General features: G+C 47.1%; 3 protein-coding genes and 1 long non-coding RNA gene across 14 annotated transcripts in view; 1 reads left to right on the top strand and 3 right to left on the bottom strand.

The window, feature by feature from the left end:
* The window catches only part of INSR (insulin receptor), a 55,100-nt gene extending 53,561 nt beyond the window's left edge, over positions 1-1,539 (bottom strand). The window contains exon 1 of the mRNA XM_079328241.1: positions 1,209-1,539. Coding sequence (XP_079184367.1) covers positions 1,209-1,293 — 85 coding nt within the window. The 5' untranslated portion in view covers positions 1,294-1,539. The remainder of the gene's footprint in view (positions 1-1,208) is intronic.
* Positions 829-7,705, top strand: LOC306813123. Its single transcript, XR_013776942.1, has 4 exons — positions 829-1,133; positions 2,582-2,710; positions 4,106-4,228; positions 6,699-7,705. It is a non-coding gene; the product is annotated as an uncharacterized lncRNA (long non-coding RNA).
* Positions 7,706-9,324: 1,619 nt separating this feature from the next.
* Positions 9,325-12,960, bottom strand: USE1 (unconventional SNARE in the ER 1). 2 transcript variants are annotated; one of them, XM_079328243.1, is made up of 8 exons: positions 12,788-12,960; positions 12,600-12,649; positions 11,970-12,048; positions 11,375-11,527; positions 11,160-11,202; positions 10,412-10,442; positions 10,017-10,179; positions 9,325-9,806 (listed from the first exon to the last, which is right to left on the bottom strand). In XM_079328243.1, exons 1-8 carry the CDS (start codon positions 12,923-12,925, stop codon positions 9,624-9,626), a joined length of 840 nt encoding a protein of 279 aa, XP_079184369.1. In that variant the 5' UTR covers positions 12,926-12,960; the 3' UTR covers positions 9,325-9,623. The 2 variants fall into 2 exon arrangements, with proteins under 2 accessions (XP_079184369.1, XP_079184370.1); XM_079328244.1 differs by having other exon boundaries at positions 11,160-11,178; positions 12,788-12,959.
* A 400-nt stretch (positions 12,961-13,360) lies between these two features.
* Positions 13,361-27,617, bottom strand: part of MYO9B (myosin IXB) — a 41,517-nt gene continuing 27,260 nt past the window's right edge. For 4 of the 10 annotated variants that reach the window (XM_079328125.1, XM_079328129.1, XM_079328128.1 and 1 more), the window contains 24 exons: positions 27,196-27,276; positions 26,926-27,036; positions 26,302-26,424; positions 25,678-25,827; positions 25,411-25,577; positions 23,942-24,886; positions 23,364-23,430; positions 22,877-23,007; positions 22,078-22,235; positions 21,791-21,969; positions 21,216-21,314; positions 20,535-20,711; positions 20,034-20,075; positions 19,405-19,516; positions 19,186-19,256; positions 18,600-18,792; positions 18,157-18,285; positions 17,635-17,740; positions 16,846-16,977; positions 15,806-15,929; positions 15,392-15,439; positions 14,771-14,910; positions 14,408-14,535; positions 13,679-14,258 (listed from right to left, as the gene is read on the bottom strand). In XM_079328125.1, the coding sequence (XP_079184251.1) occupies positions 13,822-14,258; positions 14,408-14,535; positions 14,771-14,910; positions 15,392-15,439; positions 15,806-15,929; positions 16,846-16,977; positions 17,635-17,740; positions 18,157-18,285; positions 18,600-18,792; positions 19,186-19,256; positions 19,405-19,516; positions 20,034-20,075; positions 20,535-20,711; positions 21,216-21,314; positions 21,791-21,969; positions 22,078-22,235; positions 22,877-23,007; positions 23,364-23,430; positions 23,942-24,886; positions 25,411-25,577; positions 25,678-25,827; positions 26,302-26,424; positions 26,926-27,036; positions 27,196-27,276 (4,050 nt within the window). In that variant the 3' untranslated portion in view covers positions 13,679-13,821. Of the gene's footprint in view, positions 14,259-14,395; positions 14,536-14,770; positions 14,911-15,391; positions 15,440-15,805; positions 15,930-16,845; positions 16,978-17,634; positions 17,741-18,156; positions 18,286-18,599; positions 18,793-19,185; positions 19,257-19,404; positions 19,517-20,033; positions 20,076-20,534; positions 20,712-21,215; positions 21,315-21,790; positions 21,970-22,077; positions 22,236-22,876; positions 23,008-23,363; positions 23,431-23,941; positions 24,887-25,410; positions 25,578-25,677; positions 25,828-26,301; positions 26,425-26,925; positions 27,037-27,195; positions 27,277-27,617 lie in introns of all 10 variants that reach the window. The other 6 variants (XM_079328133.1, XM_079328134.1, XM_079328126.1 and 3 more) reach the window with 3 other exon arrangements.

Below are 27,617 nucleotides of genomic sequence, written 5' to 3'. Positions count from 1 at the left end.
GGTAACACAGTGTCACCGGCCTCTTGTAAGGTTTCAAAGGGAAAAATACGTGTGAGGGAAGAAACTGGGTTATTTTTGAAATATGTGACTTGTCCTATTGCTGGGACAAGAGGCTGTCTCACAGGAATTCTCTTTTATTTCCTGAATCCCATACATATCCCAATAATGTCCATGGCTGTACTAGAACTGATTCTCCTGCTCTTGCTTTTTCTGATGGGAAAGCCAACGGGCAGATTGTCTGTGGGAGACATGACCCACAGATCCAGCTAGCTGTCTTTAAATAAATATTTTCCTTTTGTCAAAAAATTTGTAAGAATCGCCCAAAATTGAAGAACCTCTCATTAAAAGGATTTCCTGAGCAAGTTTATTTAACGTAACCCATCAAAACAGCTCATAAGGCTTAACCTCGAGCCAGCCGTGGGTTTAACAAGCTTGTGACCTCCAACACAACATCTTTATACCCCTGTCTTGTGTTTTACAAGCCCCTGTGTACACACACAGCCTCCCCCCGGAGCTCTCCCATCTTAATACCTGTGGATTTGGCACACTACCTAAAAGTGGTTAAAGACAAAACCTCCGCGTCTGGCCACACTAAACCCTCCTGAAACCGGAGCCGGTTCTGAGGCAGCCGAGGAGCAGCGGGGGCACAGGGCTGGGAGGGGACCCGGGACCGGGGAGGGGACCGGGCAAGGGAGCCAGGAAGGGACCCGGGAAAGGAATCAGGGAAAGGCACCCGGGAAAGGCACCCGGGAAAGGAATCAGGGAAAGGCACCCGGGAAAGGGCCGCGGATTGGATCGGGGGAGGGGCACAGGGAAGGGGCCGGGAAGGGTCCGAGACAGCGCCTGGGGAGGGGACCGAGCCCCTGGCAGGGCCCGGGGAGGAATCGGGGACGGGCGGCGAGCAGCGTCCCTGAAGGAGCGGCCCCGCCGAGGGGCCCGTGCCCTTCCCCGCCCGGCCCGGGCGCGGCCCCCGCTGACCCCGGCCTGGCGCCGCCCGGGGGCCCCGCGGGCCGGGACAGCCGCTGCCGTCCCCAGGGCCGTGCCCGCCGCAATCTCGGCCGCCGCCGGGCCGGGGGTGAAGGTGACCCGGAGCGCTCCGGGCCGCGGCCGCGCTGCCCGCGGGCCCCGCGCAGGTACAAAGGGCACGGCGGGGCCGGGCCCGCTCCGCCGCCGCCGCCCCCAACCCTCCCGGCCGGGCCCCCACTCACTCTCGCCGCGGCCGCGGCCGCACCAGGCTCCCAGCACCACGGCCACGGCCAGCGCCGCCGCCGCCGCCGCCGCTCTCGGTCCCATCCCGCGCCGCTGCCGCGGCCGCCGCCGCCCGGCGCGAATCAGAGCCCGCGGGGCGGGCGCGGGGGCCGGGCCCGGCCGAGCATCGCCGGCGGAGCCCCCGCCGAGCCCCTTTATAGCGCCGGGCCCCTCCCTGCCCGCGGTGTCGGCCCCGGCCCGGCGGCCCCTTCCAGCGCAGGCCGGGCTGGCGGCGGCGCCCCGGCCAGTAAACAAGGGGCTGCCCCCGTCAGCTGGGAGCCGAGCGGGGCGGCCGCAAGAGGCGGCGCGGAGCGCGGGCACGGGACGGGACGGGCCGGGGGAGGAGCGGCGGCGGCGGCGGCACCGAGCCGCCCGTCATCATCACCATCATCATCATCATCATCCATCCCCTCATCATCCAGCCGCCCAGACATCCCGCTGTCCGTCCGTCCGTCCGTCCTTCCATCCGCCCCTCATCCAGGCCGCCTGTCAGCCCTGCTGCCCGGGGAGCCGCCGTGGCCTCGGCAGCGTCCAGCGAGTCAAACGCAGGGGTTGAGCAGGCTCACCTCGCTGCGGGTTCAAACGGGAGGAGAGTAGGGTTAGGTTAGAGATTAGGGAAAATATTTTATACATTTTATATAGCTGTGACTGCCCCTGCATCCCCGGGAGTGTCCAAGGCCGGGCTGGACAGGACTTGGAGCAGCCTGGGATAGTGGAAGGTGCTAGAATGAGATGGTCCCCAAGGTCCCCTCCCGACCCAAACCATTCTGGGATTCTGTCCCCAGTGCTGACAGCCCAGGTTGCTGCCCTGGCTGTGCCCGTGTCCCTCCTCCTCCACTCCAAAAGGATGAATTGCTGCAAAGCTGGACAGAGCTTGGCATGAGGATACCATCTCCCACTGCCACTGCTCTCAGTATCACAGAACCCAAAGAGCCATTGCAGATTTCTGGTTGTTTTTCCAGTGGGATTCACCATTTGGTGCCTTTTTTAATCATCTCTGTGCTGCACTCACACTAAGCCATGACAGTACGTTTCCTGGCAACTTCCAGTAATTTTATCTGGCTCTTGCTTTCAGCCATTTCTGTGAGACAAATGAGTTATAAACTGCTGGAATACAGCCTTTTTTTAATTCAAAAATGCTTGGCAAATAGACATTTAAATTTTTCAAGGCACCATCTTTAGCTTACAACAGATCTCTTGCTTCTGCATGACATGAAGGGCCCCTGGGCAGGCAGTGGTGACCAGCAGGTCACTGTGCCTCAGTCCCTCTGTCTGGACACTGAATTCCACTATGGGTTTCCCCTATTTAAAATACTCTGCATTGCTTTTCCAGGTAAAGAATCACTGCAGTTGTCCCAGGGACACGACAGAGTGTGAATGAGAGGAGGGCTGGTCAGTGAATTCACAGCTCTGCTGTTGTGATTCACCCCCCGACGTTGTTTGAGGTTTCCCTCAGGACAGGGTAAGGCTGGCAGCCTGATTCCAGTGTGAGCAGGATTAGCTGGGATGGTACCTGTGCAACAATAACTACATCTTGGCATTTGCAGACTGTTTAAATGCTGAGATGAAAGGCTGTCCCTAAGCAGGGATGCTTTCTCTGTCATCAGCACAGCAGATGTGTGTCTGTACAGGAGCTGTTGGTTCAGCCCATTGTGCAGCAGAACCACAGTCATGGGAAGGCATTTCCCTCATTTCTGTCCTTTTTTCCCAAATCCATGCTGCTGCTGACAAGTGCAGAGAGGCTCAGAGTCCCACTCATTCCACACTGCTTCAGGAAGTAAGGGCAGTTAAGGAATGGAAATAAACAACAAAAGTATGTGTTCTCTGCTTGCAAATTAACCTGCTTTATGACTGTGGACTTTGCATAAAACAGACAGAGCCAAACATCACCTGGACAGCTCGGGCTGTGTGGAATTTATACTGTGACTGTATCAGCAACCTGCTCTTGCTTACTCACTTATGTTCTCATTACCTTTCATGTAATAATGATATCAGCTTACACATTGGCACATAAGGATTAAAGGCTACAGATTTATTATCTTTCCTTAAAATACTATTTTTAGTTTTTAATTACTTATTAAGAACATCAGGCTACAACCTTTCCAGCATCTTTCCCATACATTCACTGTTCCATATTCATCACGCTCCAGTGCACTTGGTTTGCAATCAGATAAACCAACAGGAGCAATGTGGGCGCTTAGAAACTAAGCCAACACCTGCTTACTCTTTTTTTTTTTTTTCCCTAATAGCTGCAATGCAGGCTCTTCTTTAATTCCTGATTCAAGAACCTACTAAAATCACCAGTTTGATATATTAAATATTGGCAACAGTCACATTTCTTTCTCTCCACTATAGGTGTTTTATGGTTCAGTTAAAATACTTGGGAAAAAAGCAGGGATAAGTGTCTGCTATGAACTGTGACAATCACAGACCATGGGGGTTCAGATCTGAATCCTCCTAAGAAAATAAGTGCAGAGAGACTTGCAATATAGTGTATTCATCTGTTTGAGTCTACAGAGACTCATTTGTTTCTGTTTGATGCATTCTTTACTTAAATTATGAAATGGTTTGGGTTGGAAGGGGCCTTAGAGACCATCCCATCCCACCCTGCCATGGCAGGGACACTTTCCACCATCCCAGACTGCTCCAAGCTCCAGTGTCCAGCCTGGCCTGGGGCACTGCCAGGGATCCAGGGGCAGCCACAGCTGCTCTGGGCACCCTGTGCCAGGGCTCCCCACCCTCCCAGGGAACAATTCCTGCCCAATATCCCATCCAGCCCTGCCCTTTGGCAGCGGCAGCCATTCCCTGTGTCCTGTCCCTCCATCCCCTGTCCAAAGTCTATTGCTCTGTCCTACAGATGCCTCCACACCAAACCAACCTAAGAGGACCAACTTCCCAACAGATCCCTCCTCCAGATCACTGCTACTCAGAATTCCTTGGAAGCTCATCCCTGGAGCAGGAACCAGGTTTGCACAAACAGGTAGAGACAATGACTTTGTAAAGCAGCTTGAATGTTGCAGCAGTGACATCCTTGAACTGTGACAAGTGTCTGTGGAGAGAGAACCCAGCTCAGCTCCCAGCCACCAACACATGGAGCTTGCTGGAAACTTCATACCTTGGAAACCAAATAAATCCTTTTCTCTGTACACTGGAACACATGGGTGGGTTTTAGACTGTGTGTCTTTAGCCATACAAATGAAAAGTTCCTCAATAATTAACCAGCCCGGGAATAGTCAAGGAACACAAACTTTGTGCCCAAAAGCAGCTTTGGAGAAGTTGACTCACCAAGAAGGTTTACTGGTATCAATTCTGTTTTAAGAACTAAACTGCTTGAAAACCAGCTCAGGAGCCAAAGCCACAGAGCAGCCTGGAGGCTGAGCTGAGGTCAGAATTCCCACTTTCTGCTCCACCAGTTCACTGTGGCCTTCTCTTAACAACAACAGTTGTTGTGAACAAGAGTGGGTGAAGAGTTAGCTCTTACCTTACCCAGAGCTACAGGCTTGCTCTGGTTTTATTGATTTGCCAGGCACTCTTTCCTGCTCACACATTTCTCACCAGGCAGTTTGCACGTTTTCAGCCTCCTGCCCTTTGAAGATGCAGCAGAGCTGCTGTTGAAGCCAACAACAGCCAAGTCTCTGCATCACTGGCAGGATGTTGCTGTGAAGGTTTACGGGATTGACTTCTCAGTGACTAAACCTAAAGCTGAGAGTACAGGAGAGCTGACCTTGGAAAATTATCTCATCCTGTTTAGAGTCACATAAAATCCTTTGCCAAATGTCTTAATATAAAATATTTCACGTAATGGATTGACAGAGTTCCTTTCTTACCCTTCCTTCCGTCCACACCAAATCCGATAAGTGACTTTTCTCAGAGAGGAGGCTCAGAGGATGGAGATCCGGTCACTTTATGTGCTAAGGACAGATGTCTCAATATTTTACTGTTGAAACAGGAAACACTGTCAGATCCTTCTGGAGAATTCTATGGTTACATGAGCAAATAAAAATTTTGGCCAGGGTAAAAATGGCAGAGGGCATCTCTCTGCTACGTGCAGGTCAAAGACCCTGGAGATGAAGGATGCAAATTCCAGCTCTTCATGGCCAACTGCAGCACTGCCTCATTTTACCGCTTTTTTTGGTCCTGTTTCTGGGTTTGTGCAGTTTGATTTTTGGGTGTCACAGAGGCAGATGCAATATTCAACTTATTTTTAATTCCTTGTCAGAATATTTTTGTTCTAATTCAGCATCAAAGTTTTGAACTTGAAAAAAACAAAGTACGGTCCGTGTTCCCAACCTGGGTCTGGCGAGCAGGGCCCAGATGTGAGACAGCCCAGACAGATGTGGCCTTCATCTCCCTGAACTTCCTCACACTCCATCCTCCCCTACAGCTTCTGCCTGTCACCTCCGGCAGCCCCGGGTGTGTTTTGCACTGCCAGGCTCCCTGTTCTCCATCAGCCACCACATCACTGCCCCCAGCACGGCCACGCCACTGGCTACACCAGTTCTGACCCACTGCTCACCCCCAGCCCCTCCTTCTCGGGTTATTCCTGACACTAATGCCTGTTTTTGTTGGTCCAGGGTCTAATTTGGAGGGAGCACTGGCGCTCTGGGCAGCAGCAGGGGTTCACAAAGCCTGGCTCTGCGCTGCGCTCTGCCCAGGGTTTGCGTTTTGGACGAGCCAGAACTCCCAGTTCCCGTTTGATAACCGGTTTGTTCTGTCGCCGGGAGACACGCCCTCCCTCTGTAAATGTTACAAATCAGGCGTATCTGATCCATTATTCACTAACTGCTGCTGCTTCCCACTTCCAGCTCCTATTAGAGGGAGTGCTCATGCCAGAAATGTCACGGTGGCATCATGTGACAGGTGGTATTGATTTAGCGCCGTTGGGCTTTAATGTCACTCCCGTTCAGTGGGACACACGGCGAGCGCACACGGATTCCCAGCAGTGGGGCAGCTCAGGGCAGCGGCTCCCAGCCAGCCCCGTGCCGGGCCCTGGCACTTGGGAATTGCATCGGGAATTGTGCTCAGACCACGACATTTGAGTATCTGCTCCGAGCTGCTCCAGCACTGTCATTACAGTTTTTATGATTCACAGAATGGTTTGGGTTGGAAGGATCTTAAAAGCCCATCCCATCCCATCCCCTGCCATGGGCAGGGACACCTTCCACTGTCCCAGGCTCCAAGCCCCATCCAGCCTGGCCTGGAACACTTCCAGCAATGGGGCAGCCACAGCTTCTCTGGGCAGCCTGTGCCAGGGCCTCACCACCCTCACAGGGAACAATTTCTTTCATAAAAGAAACTACATTATAACTATAAATCATAAGACACAATTCTGAGGTTTCACAGCAGGTTTACAGCAGATAGTGAGAAGGGAGGTGACACTGGGTGTCACACAGGGAACAACCAGGAGCAGAACCCTGCTCTGCCCACTCCCTCTTTTTCCCTTTTTACAGGATATTCCCTTTTGGCAGAATAGCTGCCACTTTGGGGAAGCTGCTCACAGCCTCTCAAGTCTGATGCACCAAGAGCAAAGAAAACCAAGGGAACACATGCCCAAAACCTGTGACTGCCCAGCCAGAGGAGCCATTGTATCCAGTGCTCTGCTCCTGCCATTCCTGCACCCTCACCAACAGCCCGTGAAGGATCCTTCCAGCACATCCCATCTGTGAGAGGACACTGCCAAGCACTGAGCATTGTACCTACAGTGTCTCTGCCACCCAGGATAATGCTCTAAGCCAGAACAGCTCAGACTGACCCATCACTGCTGCTGCCAGGCTCTGCATCGCTGCGTGCACTGGCTTGACATGACCCAAGCCTCCAAAAGGGTTTTGGTTTAATTTTCCTTGCTGTCTCAAAGCAGGTAGTCTGCCAAGAAGCCAAGCAAGGCCCAGCCCTGTTCCTGATAAACATCTCCCCATCTTGATTTCCCAAGCTTTTGGGAAAGTTAAGCAACTCTCACAGAAGGCCATTTCTATACATATTCCATATGTGTTATTCTGGGGAGAGCTGCACAGAGCCCTGTGCCACAAAATGGAGCTGAGGGCTGGAGCATCCACCACCCCCCACAGGTCAGTCAAAAATAAAAACTGTCATTCATCTGGGAAATGTCACAAAGCCCTGAGTCATTGTTTATTCTAAATAGCACCGGCTGCCATCTTCAAAGTGGTGCTGAATGACTCCAATTGCTAAATGAACTCGAGAAAAGCAAAGACAACAACCCAGCCTTTGTGTGCAGGGGCTGCTGAGACAGTGCATCCCTTGGGTTGGGAGAAGAAGGCAACATTCTTCCACCTGGGAGAGAAGCCCCAGGAAACAGAGGCTCAGTGCTCAACGGCCACTGGAGATAACAGAAAGTGTTACAGGGTTCACTCCTGGCCGTTCATTCAAAATAACAAACATCCATGGAATGTCAATGGTCAAAAGTTAAGTGGTTTCTGAACTCACTCCATGCAGGTTGCTTTGTAAATCAGTATCTGTGACTTGGGAGACAAGCTATCACTAGCAGATCCCTTTCATGTCTTTCCAATCAAAAATTTCTTAATTTACATGTGCCAGAAAGTTATAGGCAACCCATTTTGCTGATAGCAAAATTCAGTTTCAAACTTGTCTGCAATGATGCACCAATCTTTTGCAAGCTAGGGAAAAATGATTTCTTCCAAGTAATAAGGAGGACAATGTTATGGACAATGCTATGTTGGGGTTGCACCCCAAAATCTCACACACAAAAACCATTCCAGCATCACATTTAGCCTCTAAGAGAAGAGTTTGGCATTGAAATGCCTGCAGGGAAAGTAGTGAATGATTAGAATTGAAAAATGATTTGGTGACACAGCATTGACTAATGAAGCACAGTGAAATGTCAAACAGATTACATACAGATGAAGGAAAACAACTAGGAAAAGCAGAAGTGTCCATAAATTGATTCCTACAACAGTAAATTTCTCTCAACTCAAGATAATTAGAACAGAAGTATATCACAGATATCTGAGTAGCTGGAATTAAAAGCTGTACCTCATAATATAATTATTCATTTGATAATCTGTGAGTGGCATACTACATTGCAAGCATCATGTGAACAGAAATACTTTGTGTAAAAAATGTTAAATGTGAACTGTCTTATTAACAGAGACAGGTTTGTACAGAAGAGAGCACAGCTCTGTGCTTTGGGATATGTTCTGAGCAAAGCTGGATGTTCCTAAGAACCCAGTGGTGACAAACAGCTCTTCCCTCACCATGCCCTGTCCTGGGGCTGTTGGGATCAGCAGCCAGGCCTGGAACACCCCATGGTTTGGTTCCAGACCAGGCTCACCTGCTGCCCCTCACCATGGGACACACCTGAGCACTGAGCAGCAGGGATGCAGGAGGGTTTGCTTTCAGCTACAGAGACTCTCAGGCTGTCACACAAACCCTGCTTTAATGCAATCTCCAAGTTTTTCTAGCAGCAGCAGTGTTTTAAAAATATGAGTTTATTTTTTTCTGCTTTATTTTAGTGAACTCTTAAGACAACACTTAACAGGAATAATTTACTCAAAAAAAAAAAAAAAAAAAAAGACTGAGTACTTTTTAAGATTGTTTCCATCTTGAAGACACTACCTTCCTTTGCCCTCATCTTCCAGCACAAGCATGTTTGCACAGGTGAGGTCTGTGCCACCTGTGTGTACAGTTCCAAGGTGGCAGGGTCACAGTGTTTCCTTCACCAACGGCATCAACACAACAATGAGAGGTGAGAACATTTGCACACACAAAAGGGAAGGAAACACTGCACAGAAAGTAACTCCAGTCCTGCAGTAAGTCTCAACTGGAGAAGGTGGTAAAGTCCCAAGTCCCAAATACTCATCTGGGCAAAGGGTGAGCCTGAGAAGAGTTTTACCTGTTAATAGTCTGAACCTGAGCCAGGAAAGCACCTGAACAACAGAATTCTCTTCCTACACCTGCAGCTGTGTATGCACAGAACTGAAATTAAATATCCTGTTGGCAGCAAGCTCCTAGGTCAGGACAGAAAAGCTGTGAAGACAGGAAAGAATGTAAGACTTCAACTATTATTTAAATTTGTATTGACTAAACATTTGTCACAACCACATTAAAAGTGACTGTATTTATCCACTAAAGAACTTGTTAGCAGCTCAGTGTAAATGCTCACTGTTACCTCAGCTCTCCCCTCAAGAGGCAACAACAGTCACAAAGTAAACAAGGATCCAAGTGTGGAAAACCTTCCTCAGGAAACCCTCCACTGCCTGCACAGGGAGGAGATCCAAGGGGGGCCTTGGAGAAGCCTATCTGTGTCCTCTTTAAGGACATTGTCACAGGACTGTGACAATTCTCACACCAGTTGAGCTTCCCATTGCACTGCAGGCAGCTTTAAATAAAATGGAACAGAATCATTTCAGTTTGGGGAAAATCCTGATGAAGAGAATCATGCTGATGAATATAAAACAAACAACAATGAGCATTATCCACAGCAGCCAGTTGACAGATTTCTTGGCGTGCTGTTCCAGGCGGTCAGACTCGTCCTTGAGCTTCTCAAAGTTCTGGTCTGCCATCCTGAGGGAGTGTGACAGTGTCTGTGGAGCAAAGAGAGCAAACAGTGTCAGCCTCACAGCTGCCAGGTCTGGCAGCTTCCTCCAAGAGAGAGAAAAGGTTCAGCTGCAGGCAGGTGCTGCCCCCAGTCTCCCCACTCCAATCCCACCTGGAATCGAGCACAGGATTTCACATATCAGCCCTTGAGCCTTGTGGGCAGCAGAACTGAGGGGTCACAGCTCAACATGCACTACCTGGTTGTCCTGTTTGATCACGTTCTGGGCAGCCAGAGTGTTGTTCTTGAGGCTGCGAGCCAAGCTGAGCATTTCCTCAGCCAGCTTCTCCTGCATGTCCTGGTGGTGCTGCAGCACAGCATCCAGCTCCACTGCTGACTGCTTCTCATCTGATGTGAGGCCTCTGCAAGAGCACAAGGGAAAAAATGAGATTCACACTTTCTTCTGGGGTAATCTCACAAGTTTTCTTAGATTTTACATCTCTACAAGACAACAAGGCCCACTGAGTCAGCTGATTACATTTTGGTTTCCATGAGCAGACACTTCACCCAATTTAAAGTATATCTGGGATTTAAAGGTCATTGGGAATCCAGTTCCCAAAACACTGAGCACTGGAATGAGAAATTTTCACTTACTTTCGCTTCCTTATGTTCAACTCCTCAGAATCTGGAAAAATAAAAAAAAAGTGTTTAGCACATTATAAATTCCCATGCAATCACAAGCTGAAAAAACAAATCTCCTGTAAGGGATTTATGGATATCCAAACCCTACTTAGCCTCTACCTCAAGGAATATGGGTGTCAAATACCTACCTGCTTTCTGCAGGGAAAAGAGGACACCCAACATGAAAAGAGGGGAAAAACCCCAGCTGAATCACATCCCTGAGGGCAGGGTTTCAGCCTTCGTGTCTCAGTGTTCTTTCAGGACACGTTGGATTGGCCCAGCTCCAGCTGCTCTAACCGTAGCCATGGGAACCTCAAATTAATTCCTCCCAGTTCTCTACGTGAATAACATGGCTGTGTATTCCAGAGGAACTGAACAACACCTACTCAAAGCACCCAGCATCACATGGTTTGCTCAGAGCAGAAGGGAACAGGCACAAAATAAATTACCCCTGCTAATTCTGTAATTAGAATGTCTGTTTCTGCATGAATGCTACGAAAAGAGCTTCCTGCAAATCCCTGCCACCATTGATAACAACACTTCTGCCTTCAGCTGTCAGGGCTTTTTGTTTAGTTTGCTTTTAAAATCTTCTGTCTTGAAAAGAAGTGAGGCACTAAATTAAAAGTACACTTTGTGAAATCTTGAACACCCGACTCTCCTCTTCCCCTCCCTGTAAGACTCAGGTTGACTAGAGTCAGAGGAAACAACAGATCAAACTTACCATCAGTAGCCAGGGGGTCCTGGGAGGAGAAAGAGAACCAAAAGAGCAAATTACAAAGGGTCAGTAATAAAGGACAGCCTTGCAGGCCTGGCACAGTGCCAGCACCCAGGATTCAGAGATAGAGCTGACTCCCCACCCAGGCTGGGACAGTTCTGAGACACAGCTGAACACAAGCAGGACAGTGTGTGCAGCAGCAGCAGCAGCACTGGACGTACTGTGCCAAGCAGCTCGCTCCTCATCTGGCCGGTGCAGCGCGCCTTGGTCTGCAGATGGACCGTCCTGGTGGCCGGGGTTCTCTCCTTGGCTGTGGTCGGGGTGCGCCCCGGGGCCAGCAGCTGGTTTGCCAGAGCCTTTTCTGTGGATGAAGACTGGGAGAAGCAGGGAAGAGTCAGGAGATGAGATTCTGCAGGGTGAGGCAGCTGGGCTGTGACCCACAAGGATGGGGTGCAATCCCAACAGTGAAATCAGCCTGAACAGCAGCACTGACTGCTCACTGACCAAAACCCAATTTATTGGCACTTCACAGCTCTCCAAGTACACCTGGGACCATCCCAGAGAGGGACAGCACCTGCCCTTGCACCTCCCAAAGGAGTGAGAAAGATGAATGCAATATATACCTTGATTTAAAAAAGAAGTTTCACACAGTACCTCCTTTTAACAAAACATGAACCCACTAGATTTATTCAGACTTTCACAAGGTGTGCCTAATGAGATTTTAACAACTGTTATTTGGAGATGCAAGATAAAAGTAAGCATGGGAACCAGGCACAGAATACTGGAGTCTTTCACAGTTGAACTAGTAGATCTTACCAATTTTTCAGCTTCTAGGAGTCCCTTTAGGAAGTCCACTTTGCGAGAGTATTCGTTCAGCAACTCAGGGGCTGGCTTGCTGTTGGAATGGAAAGATACTAATATGAAAACCCAAAGTCATCAGTATTTTCTAGTGTTCTACTTTCAATTGAAATAATAAATAAAAATAAAAAAAGCCCAAACCCACATGGTTCTTCAAAGAAGCAGAAATAGCCTCAGGTTGGGAATACACTTACAACCCTCTACAAATCACCTTTTCCGAGGAGGCAGGGCTCAGGGAACAGGTGTTTCCACAGGGAAGCACACACTGCTGTGGTGTTTGTGGGCTATGGCTGACTTCCAGGTAAGAGATTATCGAATCAAGTGTCATTAATATTATAAAAGTCCTCCAAAATCACCCAATCCAACCTTCGACTGAATCCCCCCATTCCCACTAAACCATATTGCTAAGTGCCACATCTGCTCTCTTTCTGAACACTTCCAGGGATGGTGACTCCACCACATCACTGTGCAGCCCGTTCCAGTGTTTTACCACTTTGGCTGAAGGAATTTTTCCTGCTATCCTCCCCTGGCACACCCCGAAGGGTTTTCCCTGAAGCACAAACCCCACAGCGGGCTCAGCGCGCTCACCTGGCCTGCTTCTTCAGCTCCCGGAGCATGTCCTCCAGAGCAGCCACATACTGAGGGCAAAAACAACACTTTAAGCGACAGCATTAAGGAGAAACACCCTGTGTGGCGAAAGCTGAGTTTATCACCACAGCGCTCCCCGTCTCGCTACTGAGGGCAGGGCGCGGTGCTGCGGGGCAGGGCGGCCTCACCTTCTCCAGCCGCCACTCCTCGGGGTCCCGCCGCTCCGCCGCCAGCGCCTCGCACCGGCTCAGGAGCCGCATCAAGTTCAGCTCCAGCCGCGTCGGGGCCATGGTGGCACCGGAACTCGCCTCAGCGCCGGGCGCCATCTTGGGGCGGGGCGCGGGAAGGGGCGGGAAGCGCCGGGCGGGCCGTGACCGCCCCGCTTTATTTAAAAAACCCGAAAACGTCCCGCAAATCCAACGCCCGCGCGCGGGGCACGGAGGGAGCTGCGGTTCGGAGCCGCTGTGGGTGAGCTGAGCTTTTCCCTCACTCCAACATGGCGCAGCGCAGTGAGGGGCCGGGGTACGGCCGCGGCTTCAAGGCGCCGATGGAGGATCGCAGTTCGCTCTCAGGTGTGTCCCCGCACAGCACACACAGCATGGGAGTCCCGCCTTTGCTCCAGGAGCACCAAAATCCTCCCCTATGACACCGCAGCCGCGTTAGTGCTTCCCCTTTCCCCGTCCTTTATCAGTACTCCATAAAAACTGTAACCCGAGTAAAGGCTTTCTTCGGAATAAATTGCTTCGATAAACCAGCACATGTATTTTTTAAAAGTGCAATGTTTTAATAAACGTTTTTATACATGTTGGTCTCAGTTAAGGCTATTACCGCATTAACAGTTCTGTAAACCACAGAGAAAATTGTCATAAAATCATACAAAACATTAAGGCAACACACTTTGACCTAAACTCACTGTTGGTCCCATGGGAGTCCATTGTAAGGCAAATGGAAAAGGCACAGCAGCGGAATGGGGGGGGGGCGTTTCCTGTACACTCAACCCATGTATTTTATTCAACATTAAGCTTTACTTTCTTCGCAAGGTTTTAATTTAAAGTGGAGAGTATTTGCTTAAAACAACCCTGCTTAACCCTTACAGTACTGTACATTTCTGGGCTGCCTTCCTCACAGCCACTTAAAAGACCATGAAGAAGTTCACAGCCTTCAAAGGGTTAAAGCCAAAGCTGTGGTCAACTTCAAGAAGAGTCCAGAGAGCTGAAGAATTTCACTTCTCCACACAGGGAATGTGAGAGTAAGGGTCCGAGAACCTGCGCTGGAGTTTTGCTGTGGGCTCGTATTCATCGCCGAGTTCCTGAGCGTGGGCCAGTGCAGAGCCTTGTGCAATGTACACCGAGTGGATGCTGTCAGTCCTCCTCGCTGGCTGCTCCCTCCGCTGCACCCTCTGAGACTCTTCCTCAGCCAAACCCTTGTCCTGCGATTCTGTACATTTGAACAGCCCGGGAGGAAGTTTTATGTTTGCTGTTGGCATCACTGGAGTTCGACGGGGCACTTTAATCTTGGACAGTGTTAAGGAGTATCTGCGCCTTGAAGCCAGGGATGCAGAGTAAGAGTTTGAAGAGGTTTGTGGGAGAGAAGGCACTTTGCAAATGTCTTTGGCAGGCACGCTGGAGCTCTGAGCACAGCAGTGTAATCCAATAATTGCTTTAAAGAAATAAGATACTTAGAGACTGACAGCAGGCCTTAAATGTAACTCGATATGAGCCACTGTGACCAGTTAATGTTTGGTCACCTGGCTGTGTGCAGTGAAAGATGTAGAATAAAAAAAAAGCACTTACTACCTTAATACTGACCTTCGGTATCCATCCGGCCTGGCTTGTCCTCCAGCAGGCTCTCTGTGCTCGCAGAGGTCTCCGAGTCCACGTTTTCCTCGTCAGAGCCTCGCTGGTCGAGCTCAGGTAAGCGGTAAGTGATGTCCTCCCTGCATCAAACACAGGCTGCAGCACCTCTGACACAAGCACCTTTATGCAGCTGGTGCTCAGAGGTAAAGCATGGAGTTATTAACTTTTAATGCTCATGGTATTTTCTGTGAGCTAGTGCTTTGTGTTTTCCTTTTCCCCCTCATTAGGTCCTTTTGGACAAAGGGAATCCTGCTTTACTACCTGTGCTGCCTCCAAGTGCAAAGGCATGGCCTGACTCAGTAAATGGGAACTTACTTTTCTTCTTTTATTGACTGTAGGCGATCGATGAGAATCTCCTTCTCCCGGTTGTTGGCTTCAGAAACGTCCTCCTCTTCTTGCACAGAGTCCAGCTCTGAGGTGCCACTGTCATTTCCTTTGACCTGAGAGCTTTTATTCTGCAAGACAGATTCACAGGTAACACTGTCAGTCACAAGCAGATACATCCATCTGCAAGTTTCAGAGTAGAAGACAAACGAGTAGGTCAAAGGAGAGGCTGATGGAATGAATTGGATAAAGAGTTGTTAGTTGTCCATACAAATGTCTCCAAAAGTAAGAGAAGATTTCCTGTTCACCTGATTTCCAGGATTTTGTTATCTTTTTTTCATCTATCAGGCTCAGCTTAGTTTTAGTAGTCACTTAATGAGTAATATTATTACATCCAATATAAGTTACATACAGTGTCTATAAAACACCAGATGATGACAGAACAGGCCAGCAGCCCTGCATGCAGTCTGGAGAGGAAGTTGCACCAGTACATGCAGTCCTGATTGTTCAAAAGAGTGTTTCAAACTGAGTTACAACCCATGTAAGTATTTTAGTCATGCAGGAGGTACCATAAGAAAAACCCATGCACTGGAGCCAGGCAGTTGTACATACCAGCTTCCCCTCGTAAGGGGAAGAGAACCCAAGTTTTATAGGCCAGAGCTAGAGAGAGATGGAGACCAAAATTCACTATATGCAGCCTCTGATCAGACACAGTTTGGTTTATATTAATCAATACAAAAACCCAGAAGAATAAGTGTATTTTCCCTCCTAGAATGCAGCATATTTTTGCACACCAGCCATCTCTGGAGTGAAGGAACTTTTGCCATGTCAGATACTCAATCTTAGTTCCACTGACAGAATTACATGGGAATAGATTTTGACCAGCACAAAAGCAGATTCCCACCCCTGCACCCTTCATTAATCAGAACTTCAATGCAGCTCTGTATTTAGCTCCCACCTACAGCTTTGGACAGTTGTGGGTTTTTTTTCCAAAAAAACCACAAAGTGTTTTATTTCAACACTTACCGTGTTCTGCCGAAGCAACGAGAGCCGTCGGAAGGCAAAGCTCTCTGCTGCTTCCAGCTGACTGATTTCTTCCATTTTTATCTTGTACTTCCTTATCTGCTCCTTTATGAGCATCTCTACACACCTGTGAGAAAGGCAAGAGCTTGTTGAGCTTCATCATGAAGGTTCTGAAACAACCATGGTGGGATGGGATGCTGCTCCTGGCTGGGGGTGTTTGTCACACACATGACCACAGCAGCACTGCACAGTCATGGGTGAAGAGTCCAACACAGCAGGCACAACAGGACAGGAAATGGTCACAGGTAATGGCACATGTTCCTCCTGGGACCACCAGAGCCTCTCATGCTGGCTGGACACACTGGTGAGCAGACAGACATTGCCATGGCTGCCAACAGCTCCAGCTGCTTCTACCTGCTGTCCCTGTGCTGTCCCAGGCTGGCAGAGACACAACGAGCCTGCAACTGCCCTTCTCCACCTCTATGGCCCCAGGGATCAGTAAGAAGTTACAAAAAGCTGTCATTTTTCAAACTCTGTTTTCATTGGAGTCAGAGACAAGGCCAGCCAAGAAGTGAGGATGGTGAGGGGCTCTCACAGCCAGAGCTGCTGGAGGGTGAGGAGAACAGAGAGGGTCAAGGACAGAACCTTCTTCAATTCAAAGAACAATTGAAGAGATCATCAGGGGGTTCCAAGTATGCAGGAAACAGCTTAATTCTGTATCATATTATTTATTATGCCTTGTATCTCAGCAAAATAGATGATTAGGGTACAAGCCCCCCAAAAAATAGATTATATTGCTGTAAAACGTAAATCTGATAGTTAAGACTTACAGATCATCCTACGTTATGCTTAGTAAAATGGAGACAGGTGGAAGGTCTGAGAGGAGTGTATGAATTGGCAGCACTGGCAGAGATAGAATTCAACAACTCTTAAACCTCAGCTTCTCAGCTTGATACAAATGAAGTTGTAACCAATACAGGTAGTGCTTCTGACCTTCCATCCCATTCCAAAACACTGCTGCTCAGCAGACTGCCAAAACTTACATGGTTGTTTTTGAAACATCCTTCATGCTGGTCAGGGGGTCAGAGGTATCCGGACAGCGCAAGAGGCACGGAGCGAACACGATGGCCAAGGCGTTGGGGGACATGCGGTTCACGTCCTCTATCAAAGCCACCCTGCAATCCAACATGCAGGAAAAGAGATTTTAAACAGCCCTTGCTAAAATACAAACACTCTGATCACACCTTGCCAGAGTTCCCAAGTAAGATGTAAGGAGGCTTCTTGGACACTCAGTATGTACAGCAGTCCAAAGAAGCTTTGCAGTTATTTAATACCTACTGAGTAGACAACATGTTATGTATCAAAGGATCAGGGAGTCACCCAGGTTAAGCTAGTCTGGTAAATTCTCAAAAGCATGTCTGGTGATTCAGCATCCTCTCTTCAAAAATCCTTTCTGCCCATGTTCACAGGGCTGCTTGGAAAATCCTCAGGTTCCTTGGGTAACAGCAGTGCCTTCACCAGCACCATTTATCTCTGCTCCTGGGACTTGCATATGTTCATCCTCAGTTCACTACAAACCCCTGTCTAAATCCTGGTGCTCACATGATTGACCAAGGCTTGGAGATCTACCTTTTCTTCAAAGTTGTTCTTACCTGGTTTGATCCAAATACACCAGGTGGTAGAAGGAACCACACACCTGTTCATGAGCACAACTACCAGCTTCAATTCTTTCATTTCTAAACTAGCAGCACAATAGTTTAACACTTTAGAAAGCTTCCAAGAAGCATTTAAAATCCCAATTTATCTACAAATGAAGAAATTAAATTCATTACTTGACAAGATGGAAGATGAGTCGTTCCAAGGTATTGTGATTTGCTTGTGGGAGCTGTTCCAGGACACTGTAAATGGCATGGAGTTGCTCCTGTTTCTCTGGCAGTTCTGCACAAAGGAAGAAAACACAAGGTATTAATTGCTGAGCAAGGCTAGTGGAAAGCTAAAAATTCCTAAATTCTGCTAAGTCTTACTGTAATTTAATTTAGCAACTGTTATAACTGAATGTTAAAGCACTCCTCATGGCACTGCAATTACCCTGCTTTTTTAGATGCTGCTGCTGTTAGTTTTCAGAAAGAGCAGCTGTAAGTGACACATTAAAAATGAAAAAAGAACCCTGAAGTAAGATCAAGTAAGCTAGAGGAGAAATTCCCTGGGAAGTGTTTTATGAAAAATGTCTGAAACCATTGTTGTAATTACACTGGAAGGAGCTGTTTAGTCAGCATGAGCAGCTTAAGAGTTTCTTTTCCCAAGGACACAATGAGTTAAAATAGAAATGTTTAAAGAATGGTTTTAAAACCTACCTACAGCTCTGAGAAAATCATTGTACTGTGCTGAGGTCATCAGTGGGTCTGGCAATTCCCTCAGCCACTGCTTAAGGATCCCTGTGATGGTGTGAATAGGGTAATTCTCCAGTTTCACTGAGTTTGGGTCTGAAAAGAAATGTTTTATTTAGAGCAGTTGAATCCTTTGATGCACACAATGCAACCCCATAGAAATAAGATTAGAAACATTCAAAACTCCTGTTCACAGAATCCGAACAGCAATTCAGAAGTTAGAAATAGGGAAAGATAGTAATTTAAAGGTCCTAAACAGCTTTAGGCAGCCAACAAGAATAATGCAGCCTGCACAGTCAACAAAAAGCTACTTTTAAAACACGAAGAAGTGACAGACGCTTTCAGACAGAAGAGAATTGCAGGGAAAACTGATATCATGCAATGAAATGCAAAGGGTGGACAACACTGACCCTCTTGCAGCAACTGCTTGAGCTCCTTCATGCGATTTGCTGATCCTGATTTCCTGTAGATGCCCTCTGTGTAGAGCCCGTGCATCTCCACGTACTCCAGCAGCTTCTCCATGACCACGGGCACCGAGTTCCTGTCGCTGGTCAGGGCGCTGACGCACACCCCGAAGTGCCGCGGCTCCGCGTCCTGCTCGCCCTGGGAGACACGTGTGACCCCCTGTCAGCTCCCCTTCCCCAGCTGCACAGGGCCATGTGCTGCAGCTACCTTGGTCATAAGGCAGATTTGCTGAGCTGCAGCAGTGAAGAGCCTTTATGGTTCACACTGTAGGATTTCTTTATCAGTTTGGCCAACACTGCACACACACTCTGTGAGAAGGGTTCCTAAATGAGCTCAAGCAGCACCTCCTAGAGTGCTCTGCTTCTGCAAGTGCAGGGCCCTTCTCTATGTGCAGACAGAGGAGGGAACTGTTTAAGCAGTTTTTATTCAGTGTCTGGACATTCCCTGTTCATTTGCTGAGAAATAAAGGCAGCATTTTGCATGCATCACTTCTGGTACCACAGAACCCCATCCCAGATCCATGGACCTTACCTTTTTCCCACAGGAGGTACAGCTGCTCTGGATTTTGGACATGCACTTCTTGTGACAAGTCAGCTCGCAAACTAGAGAAAGGAGAAATTGCTATAAGCATCTAAATCACACTGAAACACTTTACATCTTGAATTCTCACTTTCTATATGGCCTGTTCCCAGGGCCCATCTGTAGCAGGCAGAGTTCCAGGCAGTGTGCAGAGCTGGGGAGTTCACTCACCACTGCACAGACAGGCCTTCTCCATGGGCCAGATGTAGGAGGAGCAGTGCTCACACGACTGCCGGATGCCCACTTGGTAGTTTATGAACACGTGGCCATTGTGCTCTTCAATCTGGGGAGAGACAGCAAGGAACCAGTGAGGTCCTTCTGCCTTTTAAAAATTAAAACCATCTACCCTATCTCAGATTTTCACCTTTTGTTTTACAATTACAGCTGAAAGCTTTCACCCTGAAACCAAATTCACTCTATCTTAAGGCAGTTAGGTTGGTTGGAACACTTCATAATTGACTTGCTGCCTTAAAGTTCAGCAGTACAATACAAGAGCTATAGTTTTGTTGTTAATATTTAATAGTTGTTTTCTTTTAAACAGTCAAAGCTTGAGAAAGCCTTTAGACTCTAAAAGAAGCTATGGACAAGCAAGAAATGCTTGAGTGCCATCTATCACTGCATAAGCAAGATTTCTGCTTTGTGAAAACCAGTTTTATACTGTCATATCTTCATAAAAGAGGTAAGTGAACAAGCATGCAAAACAAGCCAGAATGTCAGTACAAAACCAAGCTCTTCAAAGGGTGTTTGTGTTCTGTGAGTGCACCTGAGGACTTGGATTATTGCAGAAAGAAAGCACTTACTGCACGATCCTGTTTCCGTTTCTTCTTCTGGGCTTTGGTTTGCTGCAGTGGGAAAACAAAACTGGCCTTAGTCTTTGAAATCAGACATTCCATTCCTATTTCTCCTCCCCTATTGAGCTTCCCAGACTTTACTTCACCTCCAGACATTCGAGACACTATCCTGAAGCTTCAGCTTGGTTTGAGGGTTGTCTCACACTATCAACTTCCTAAAAAACAACTGAGCTCACTGCCTGATGACAAAGCAACTCCATCTCTCAAACCTCCAGAGAACTCCTATGTTTTCACCAAAGAAAATGCACCCTTTCAGATTCTGAAAATATCAAGTTAAAAATTAACAATTCCATAAAGGTGTAGCAGCAATCAGAATTTGTTACACATGTGTGTATGACCAGTGTTTCCCAAGTAATAAAGAATGCCATGGAAAAGGTTTCTGTTCCCTTATATTAAGAGAGCAACTGTGTTTCACCATCCCATAAACCAATCACACAAAAACTTTGATACCTTGGGCTGCTCAGATTCCTCTTTCTTTGTATATCCTCTGATGAATTCATCCAGAAGGGACAGAAAGAGATTCAAAACCAGCTTGACTTCTTTCTCTTCCCTTTTTTTGGCCAGGTTTGTAACTAGGAGCTGGTAATTTTCCACCAGATCTTTATAGCCAACATGGATTTGTCCATTCTAAAGAAGGAAAAATACTTGTCAGACATTCCTTTTCGATAGTGTTGAGACAGTTTCATATTTTCATGTACTTAAGTTCAGAGGTGAAAAAGTACAGCCATGATCAAAGTCAAAGATAACAGCCCATGACAGAAACAAGTGAACACACTTCCCTCTGCACTGTCCAACAGCACTTGGCTGACACAAGGCAGTGTCAGAAGAATATTGGAAAAGCTGTTGGCTCTTCTCTTTGGTGTGCAAACACAGCAGCATTAAGAGGCTGAAGACAGCAAAATCCATCAATTTCTAAAAATAAATTTATGGCTGAGTGAACGAGAAAAGGAAAACAGAGTAGGCTGCTTGAGATTACAGCAGAACTGTAAAATGAGTCTAACATTCAGCTCTGAATTCTGTGCTGAGAATTGCTGAACTGCTTTGTTGAAGAGCTGCAGGCCAAGCCTTTAACCTACACACCCAATTCATTTACTGCCTGCCAACTTTCCTTTATTGAGACTTACTACTTACAGGAGCAGAGTACATGGTCTTGATGTTTCCTCTGAACTTTTCTGTGGCTTCAAAAAACAAACATTCAACACCAGACTTCTGGGAGCGTAAGTCATTGATCTAGAAAAAAATACATCTGCATCAGATTTTGTTAAAAAAATGAACATCTGAACAGAGTTAAGCTTCAGTGGTTGGGCTTAGTCATTTGTGACCACTCCAATTATTTAAAACAACATTTTTTAATGTGCTGTGCTGATGATACAAACCAGGAGAGTCAGGTAGTTGGGCTTCAGGGAACTCTCTTTATTTACAGCTCTCACTTTTTTTTTTTAATACAAGTTTTGCTGCCCACTCATTTGTAAACAAAGAACTACCACAAATGCCCTGTACTGTATTTAATGCAATATTATGCATTCAGCAATTTGAGAAAAAGAATAGGAAGAGCCCTATTGCAGACCTAACTCAGACAAACCATCCCATCAATTCCCTTTTGCTAGAGATGATAACACAAACTTGCACTGAGACCAGCAGGCTTTAAAATTCTACACAAACAGTGAGCAAAGACTTGAATTTCAGCCTGACTGGGAGCCTTTCACCTTGTTTAGCAGGAACTCATCCAGGTGTTTCAGCTCATTGGCGTTGGCAATGTCGCGGGCCATGGGCGCGCGCCAGTTCTGGGTCACGCTGGAGATCTTGCTGATCTTTATGGTTCTGTTCTTCTTTGCTTTGCTGCTCTCCTTCCCAGCCTGGGGCCGGCCTGGCTGCCCCGAAGAACCTGCCAAAGGGATGGGTTTGTATATTCAAGGAGAGTGAGGGAATCCTGCAGCATTTGTTTCCTCGCAGAAAAGATGTAGGTTGTTGAGGGTTAAATCACCAAACTCACCTTCTGGAACTCTCTGGGTTCCTCCTGTGTCTGTGAAGGGCACACAAGACACAAAGGAGGGGCTGTCTCCTTCCTCAGTCATATCAGAACTCTCCTTTGCAATTTTCTTGTCTGGCTTTTTCCCCAAAAGTCTACGCAAAGGGCTTTTGAAAGCAGACCTGAATACAAAAGCAGATACCAGTCTGTCCCATTAGTAATGGAAGCTGCCTCTGCCACAAGAACAGGCTCTTAACAAGAACCCACAACAGGATTCACAACTGTGGGGAATATTTAAGACCTAACCTACAGAAAAACTGAGCAGCACAAAAAAAGGAAAGACAATGTGAAAGCACACCTGGACTTTCTGGTATTTACAAGATCAGACCTTAAGCACACATAGACAACACCTCACATATCCAAAACATCACTCCTGGCTCAGGAAGTCCCTGGGCTGCAGAATGCCAGAGGCTGGAGCAGGCCAGGGAAGCAGCATTACATGCTTGCTGGGCTCTTCAGCTTTTCTCTTGGTGTTGTATTACACTACATGAACCTTTAATCCCAGCTGTAAGTTGGTTCTTATTTTAAAAAGAACCAGTTCACAGAAAGTGTTATGCAAGAAGCAGAGAACCTGTTCCTCAGCAGGGTCAGATATCATGCTCAGAGCAACATGAAGCAGCGACACAGCCACTGGTGCAGCTGATGCCAACTTGTGCCTCTCCACAACCACAGTCTCAAGGTGCCCAGCTCAAGCACCAGTGGAAATTCTCCTTTTTTTAAATTATTTTCCCAAAGACAGCCCAGTCACACACACAAGCCATACCTGGCATCCCCTTGCTGACTGGCTGGCTGCACGGGAACGGCCGAGTCCAAGGTAGGGAAGTGGTCACTGGGCTTCTTCTGCACAGGGTATTTCTTGGTGCCTTTTTCTTCTTCTATTGGATCTGGTGATTGCTACAGGAGAGAGGAAGAGTCAAAAACTGCATCTTGAGTGACACAGATTCTTTAAATGGTTTTAAAAGCTTAAATGGTGAAGTTTGCCTCATCAAGACAAAACACTTCACCCAACAGATATTACCTTCCTAACACAAGAGTCAAGAATATTTAATGCTTTGATCAAGGATCCATTTAGTAAAAATTAGGTTTTCAAATTACTGTATATTTCCTGATGACTGTTTTTACATGGGTATCAAACAAAAAGAAAATCAACCTGAAGGAACACAGAAACACACTAAAGACAATTATTTACAGGTCTTTAATATTTGTAAACAGTGATAAATAAGTATAAATATGCACAATAGTATCAGTACCTGGTTCATGGCAACAGTCTGGGCCAGTGTTGAGAGGTCACTTAATGAGGCTGAACTCCCCTTCTTCCTGCAATAAGATGAGTTTCAGAATATATATTTTAATAAAGTCTGTGGCCTCTTCATATCTTTTAAATAACCCACATATCGACACTACAAATGAGTCAGAGCCCTGATCAGCTCTTGCATTTTACTTTGAAATGAAAATGTACTACACTGAAAAGCATGTCAGATTTCCTGCCATATCAGAGGGATGATGCTTGCAAGCTGCAGGTCACTAAAACCTTGTTCTCCATGGGCAAAAGACACATGAAAATAAACTCCAGACACTATTTCAACTAAAGGCCTGACTCTCCATTTTAACAGAGCCAGGCAGGCTTTGCATCTTTTGTGAGCTTCTGAAAACATTCTGCCCATACAATTCACTGCAGGACTGGGAGCCAAGGAAAAGCAGGAATTGCTCAACTCCATTTGCTCCCATAATGTGGCCCAAATGTGCAGGCTCTCAGGAGTTCTCCACTGATTTTTAAACATTACAGATACCTTTTTCTGTGAAGTGAATAAAAGGAAGCTGCCCTTACTCTAGGTGATCCTGAGGAGACTTATCCACACGTATCCTTCCATCCAAAGACTGACTCAGGATATCATTCTGGCCAGCATCAGATTGTCTCTTTCCTTTCCACTTCTCTCTCTTGTACTTTAGCTTCTCTGGGTCATCCACATATCTCTGGATTGCAGAAGTGGGGCTGTCCAAGTCTCTGGTTGCCCTCTGCTGCCTGTTTTTATCTGCCCAGCAGTCAGCAGGGCTCTGAAAGCTGCCAGTAGCAGACAGTGTGTTACGGACATTCAGTGCAAGATCTTTTGGCCTTTCAGGGCAGGTAAAGCTTTGGCTGCCTTTTATTTGGTTATTCTGATTCCCTTGTGGTTTTGTTCTATCAGCTGCCTTGTCCTCTGCTTCTGATTCAGGTGGCTGCTCAGGAACAGAAACAGTTTCTTTTATCTCATTTGATGGTGGAATGTCTGAAAGAGTTTTTTCTTCACTTGGACTTTTCTCTCCCTCACTGCTTCCCTGAAGGACATTATCTTCTTGTGCTGTGGATTTCCCTGGCTCTGCAGCAGTTTGCAGAGCCTCTCCAGAAGCAGTCTGCTCCTGGTGGCCCAGCACAGATGGTTCCTCTAAGGGCAGGAGCACATGCTTGTTCTGCAGCTCGTTGTGCTCCAGCCCCCTCTGCCGACGGGACTCCCGCTTCTCCCGGCTGTTGGCTCCTTTCTCTGAGCCCTCCACCGTGTGCTTCTGGAGTAATGTGGCTTTCTCAGATGAGCTCAGGTTTTCAGCTTGTTCATTTTGAGCTTGATCTTCACCCTCAACAGCTTCATCTGGCTCTGACTCCTGTTTCACAGGTAGCTCATCTGTTGTTGGCTTACTCTGCTCATCCTTGCTCGTATCATCCTCTTTGTCGTTATCTTCCTGAATTTCTGTCTGTTTTTCTTCAGCCTTCTGCTTTTCTAGAAGCATTTTCTGGTATCTGTTAAGTATTTTTAATATGAAAGCACAAATCCTTAATGCCCAAGGGTTAAAAAAAAAACATTAACTGCTTGAATGCAGCCAAAATAACAATAAAGACCAAACTGCATCTATGGTCCCAGTGGAACTGCAGGGAGGTGTCTGCTTGTCAGCACTGGCAGCACCAGTGCAGCTCAGCTGAATAAAGCTCAATTCCTGAGCACTTACCCAGTATCCACACTCCACTGCCCACCTGATTCTGACTGAAATATCACATGGCAGTAGCTACCTTAAAGTTCATACAATCCCAGAATAGTTTGGGTTGGGAGGGACCTTAAAGATCATCTCATTCCCATCCCCCTGCAATGGGGATGACACACCTTCCACTATCCCAGGGTGTTCCAAATGCCACCCAACCTAGCCTTGGACACTTCCTCAAGCAACAATTTACCAAGTTGCTTAAAAGACACCCCAACACACAAACTGGCAAGTGAAGGCAGCTGACTGAACACATGTTTTCATGCCACATTGCCCCTGCCCCTGTACCTGTTCCTCTGCAGGTGCCCCCTGAGCAGGGCCTGCAGGAGGCAGACTCTCCTCCTGAGCTGCAGGAAGCGCCTGCGCTGCCGGTGCCGCCTCCAGGCCGCCTGGATCTCGATGGCAGCATTGTTCCTCTGCAGAGCCATCCTGACACAGCGGGAGCGCCAGCATGCCTGCAAACCCAGGGGAGAAGTGAGGGAGGGCTGCCTCAAGGTGGGAGTGGTGTATGACACTGGTTGGTTGGAAAATAAAGTTTGGAATTCTTAAAGGTACCTGTAGAACAACGGCTGCTTGCCGCAGCCTGAGAAAGCGTCTCCTTTCCAAAACCATCCTGAGCCAGCTCTGGAGGAGGATGATTTTCCTGATCACTTCTTTGTGTAGTGTATCCTGTAGTATCTGCCGTTCAGCTTCTTTCATAAAAACCTGTTCAGTTCAAGAAAAGTTAACAGGAACCTTTCAGTCCCCACTGGAGCTATAATAACATAACAGATAAGGTAATGGTTTGGTACCACTGCACCAAACCTTACTGGCTGACAGCTTGCCCAAAAAATAAAAACCCTTTCAAATTTCAGAGTTCAGATTCTGAAACTTACACCTGTGCTAACAGCCTTCAAATCACAGAACCCTTCTAAAATGCTAACATTGACCTGTTTGACAAATGCCAATAGCAACAATTTCCCAAACTATCTATATAACATGGATTTGGACTGTAGTCAAGAAACCAGGCTGGCATCAAAACCAAGGAGTCAAGCATAACCTCTGCGTCACCACTTGCAAGAGTTAAAATAACCAATTTAGGTACAAAAAGCAGAGAAAAGTAACAATTGTAAATGAACTGCACTGAATTTTGCAGTGTACAGCAGTGTTTCTTACTGCCTTACAGATAGTTTCACACACCTTGGTCTTCCCTATTTGATAGTAGTTTTCATTCAGTTTTAGTTTATTCAAATAAGCACAAATGTCTTCCTTGGAGGCTTTGGCATTTTTGGGTAGTAACACCTGAAACTGGTCGATGAATTCCTGTAAAAAGCAGAGGCAGCAAGAGACCAAAGTTAGAAGGTAACTCCCAAGTTTAGAGTTCTAGCTCTAAAATAGAAATCTATTTAAGACATTAAAGCTACAGGGATCTGAAAATAACTCTCACTCCAAACTGAGCTATTTTTCCATGTAAAATGCAGGTTACAGTCAGCCTCGTGTTAACAGGAAAGATCACCTGGATGTGATCTCTAAACCTACACAGTGTTTTACAGAAAACTAATTCCCACATGGAGACAGCACAGTGCAGCACTGACTGCTGCACTCACAATGTTTTCTTCACACAACCAGGAAGAATTTACTGGCAGATGACTCACAACAGTTTAACTATGACTTTTTACTGTGCAGGCTCTCTCAAAACCACAGTGCATTCTTACAGCTCATCCCAAGTGGTCATGAGCCTCACATGAAGACACACACAAGATGTGTTTTCCCAAGAGAGCAGATATTCCTGAAAGCACAATCCACTGGCAGTTCTCACTGTACCTGGAATGTGTATTTGGCACTGTAGCCAGACCTCCTGATGCGCACGGTTTCCAGCATGCCCGTGTACCGTAACTGCTGCAGCACCAAGCTCTCATCAAAGAGCATCTCCTTCTGTAAAACATCAGCACACAACAGCCACTGAGAGCCTGAGGAGCCAATGCTGCCACAGGTACAGCAGATTTCCACCTTGGTTACCTGCACCCAGAGTGACAGTGAATGATTGAAATAAAGGGATTGAGCCCTGGATCTCAGCAGGCAGCTCAGCCTCACCTTCTCTGCATTGGAGCGGATGCAGCGGATGAAGAATGGCTCAGCTCTGCCCAGTGTCTCCAGCAACTTGTTCAGTGAAGCCTGAAAGGAAAGTCACAAAGGTTTTTCTTCAGGTATCAGCATTTTGAGTGGTGTTTGACAGCAGGACAGCTTCTGCCTCAGGAATCAGGTTGTTTCAGGTCTCATGGCTATAGAAAATCAGATTTTCCCATATTGCTCAGCACATCCCTGTATTTGGTATTTGCTTTTAGCTTTTCTCAAGAGAGTTAAAAGCAGGGTTTGAATATGCTCTCACAGTAGCACTAGATCTGTACACAAAGATGATCAATACAGAGAACTGACACATTTCTTAATTTTCACATTTCATAAATGGCATCTCAAAATGTACTCTGATTTTAACCAAGTATTAAACCCCACTTCAA

This window comes from Erithacus rubecula (genome assembly GCF_903797595.1).
Source record: "Erithacus rubecula genome assembly, chromosome: 28".
Taxonomy (NCBI): Eukaryota; Metazoa; Chordata; class Aves; order Passeriformes; family Muscicapidae; genus Erithacus; species Erithacus rubecula.
Note: the sequence above shows the minus strand (reverse complement) of the source record. Positions and strands in the feature narration are given on the sequence as shown.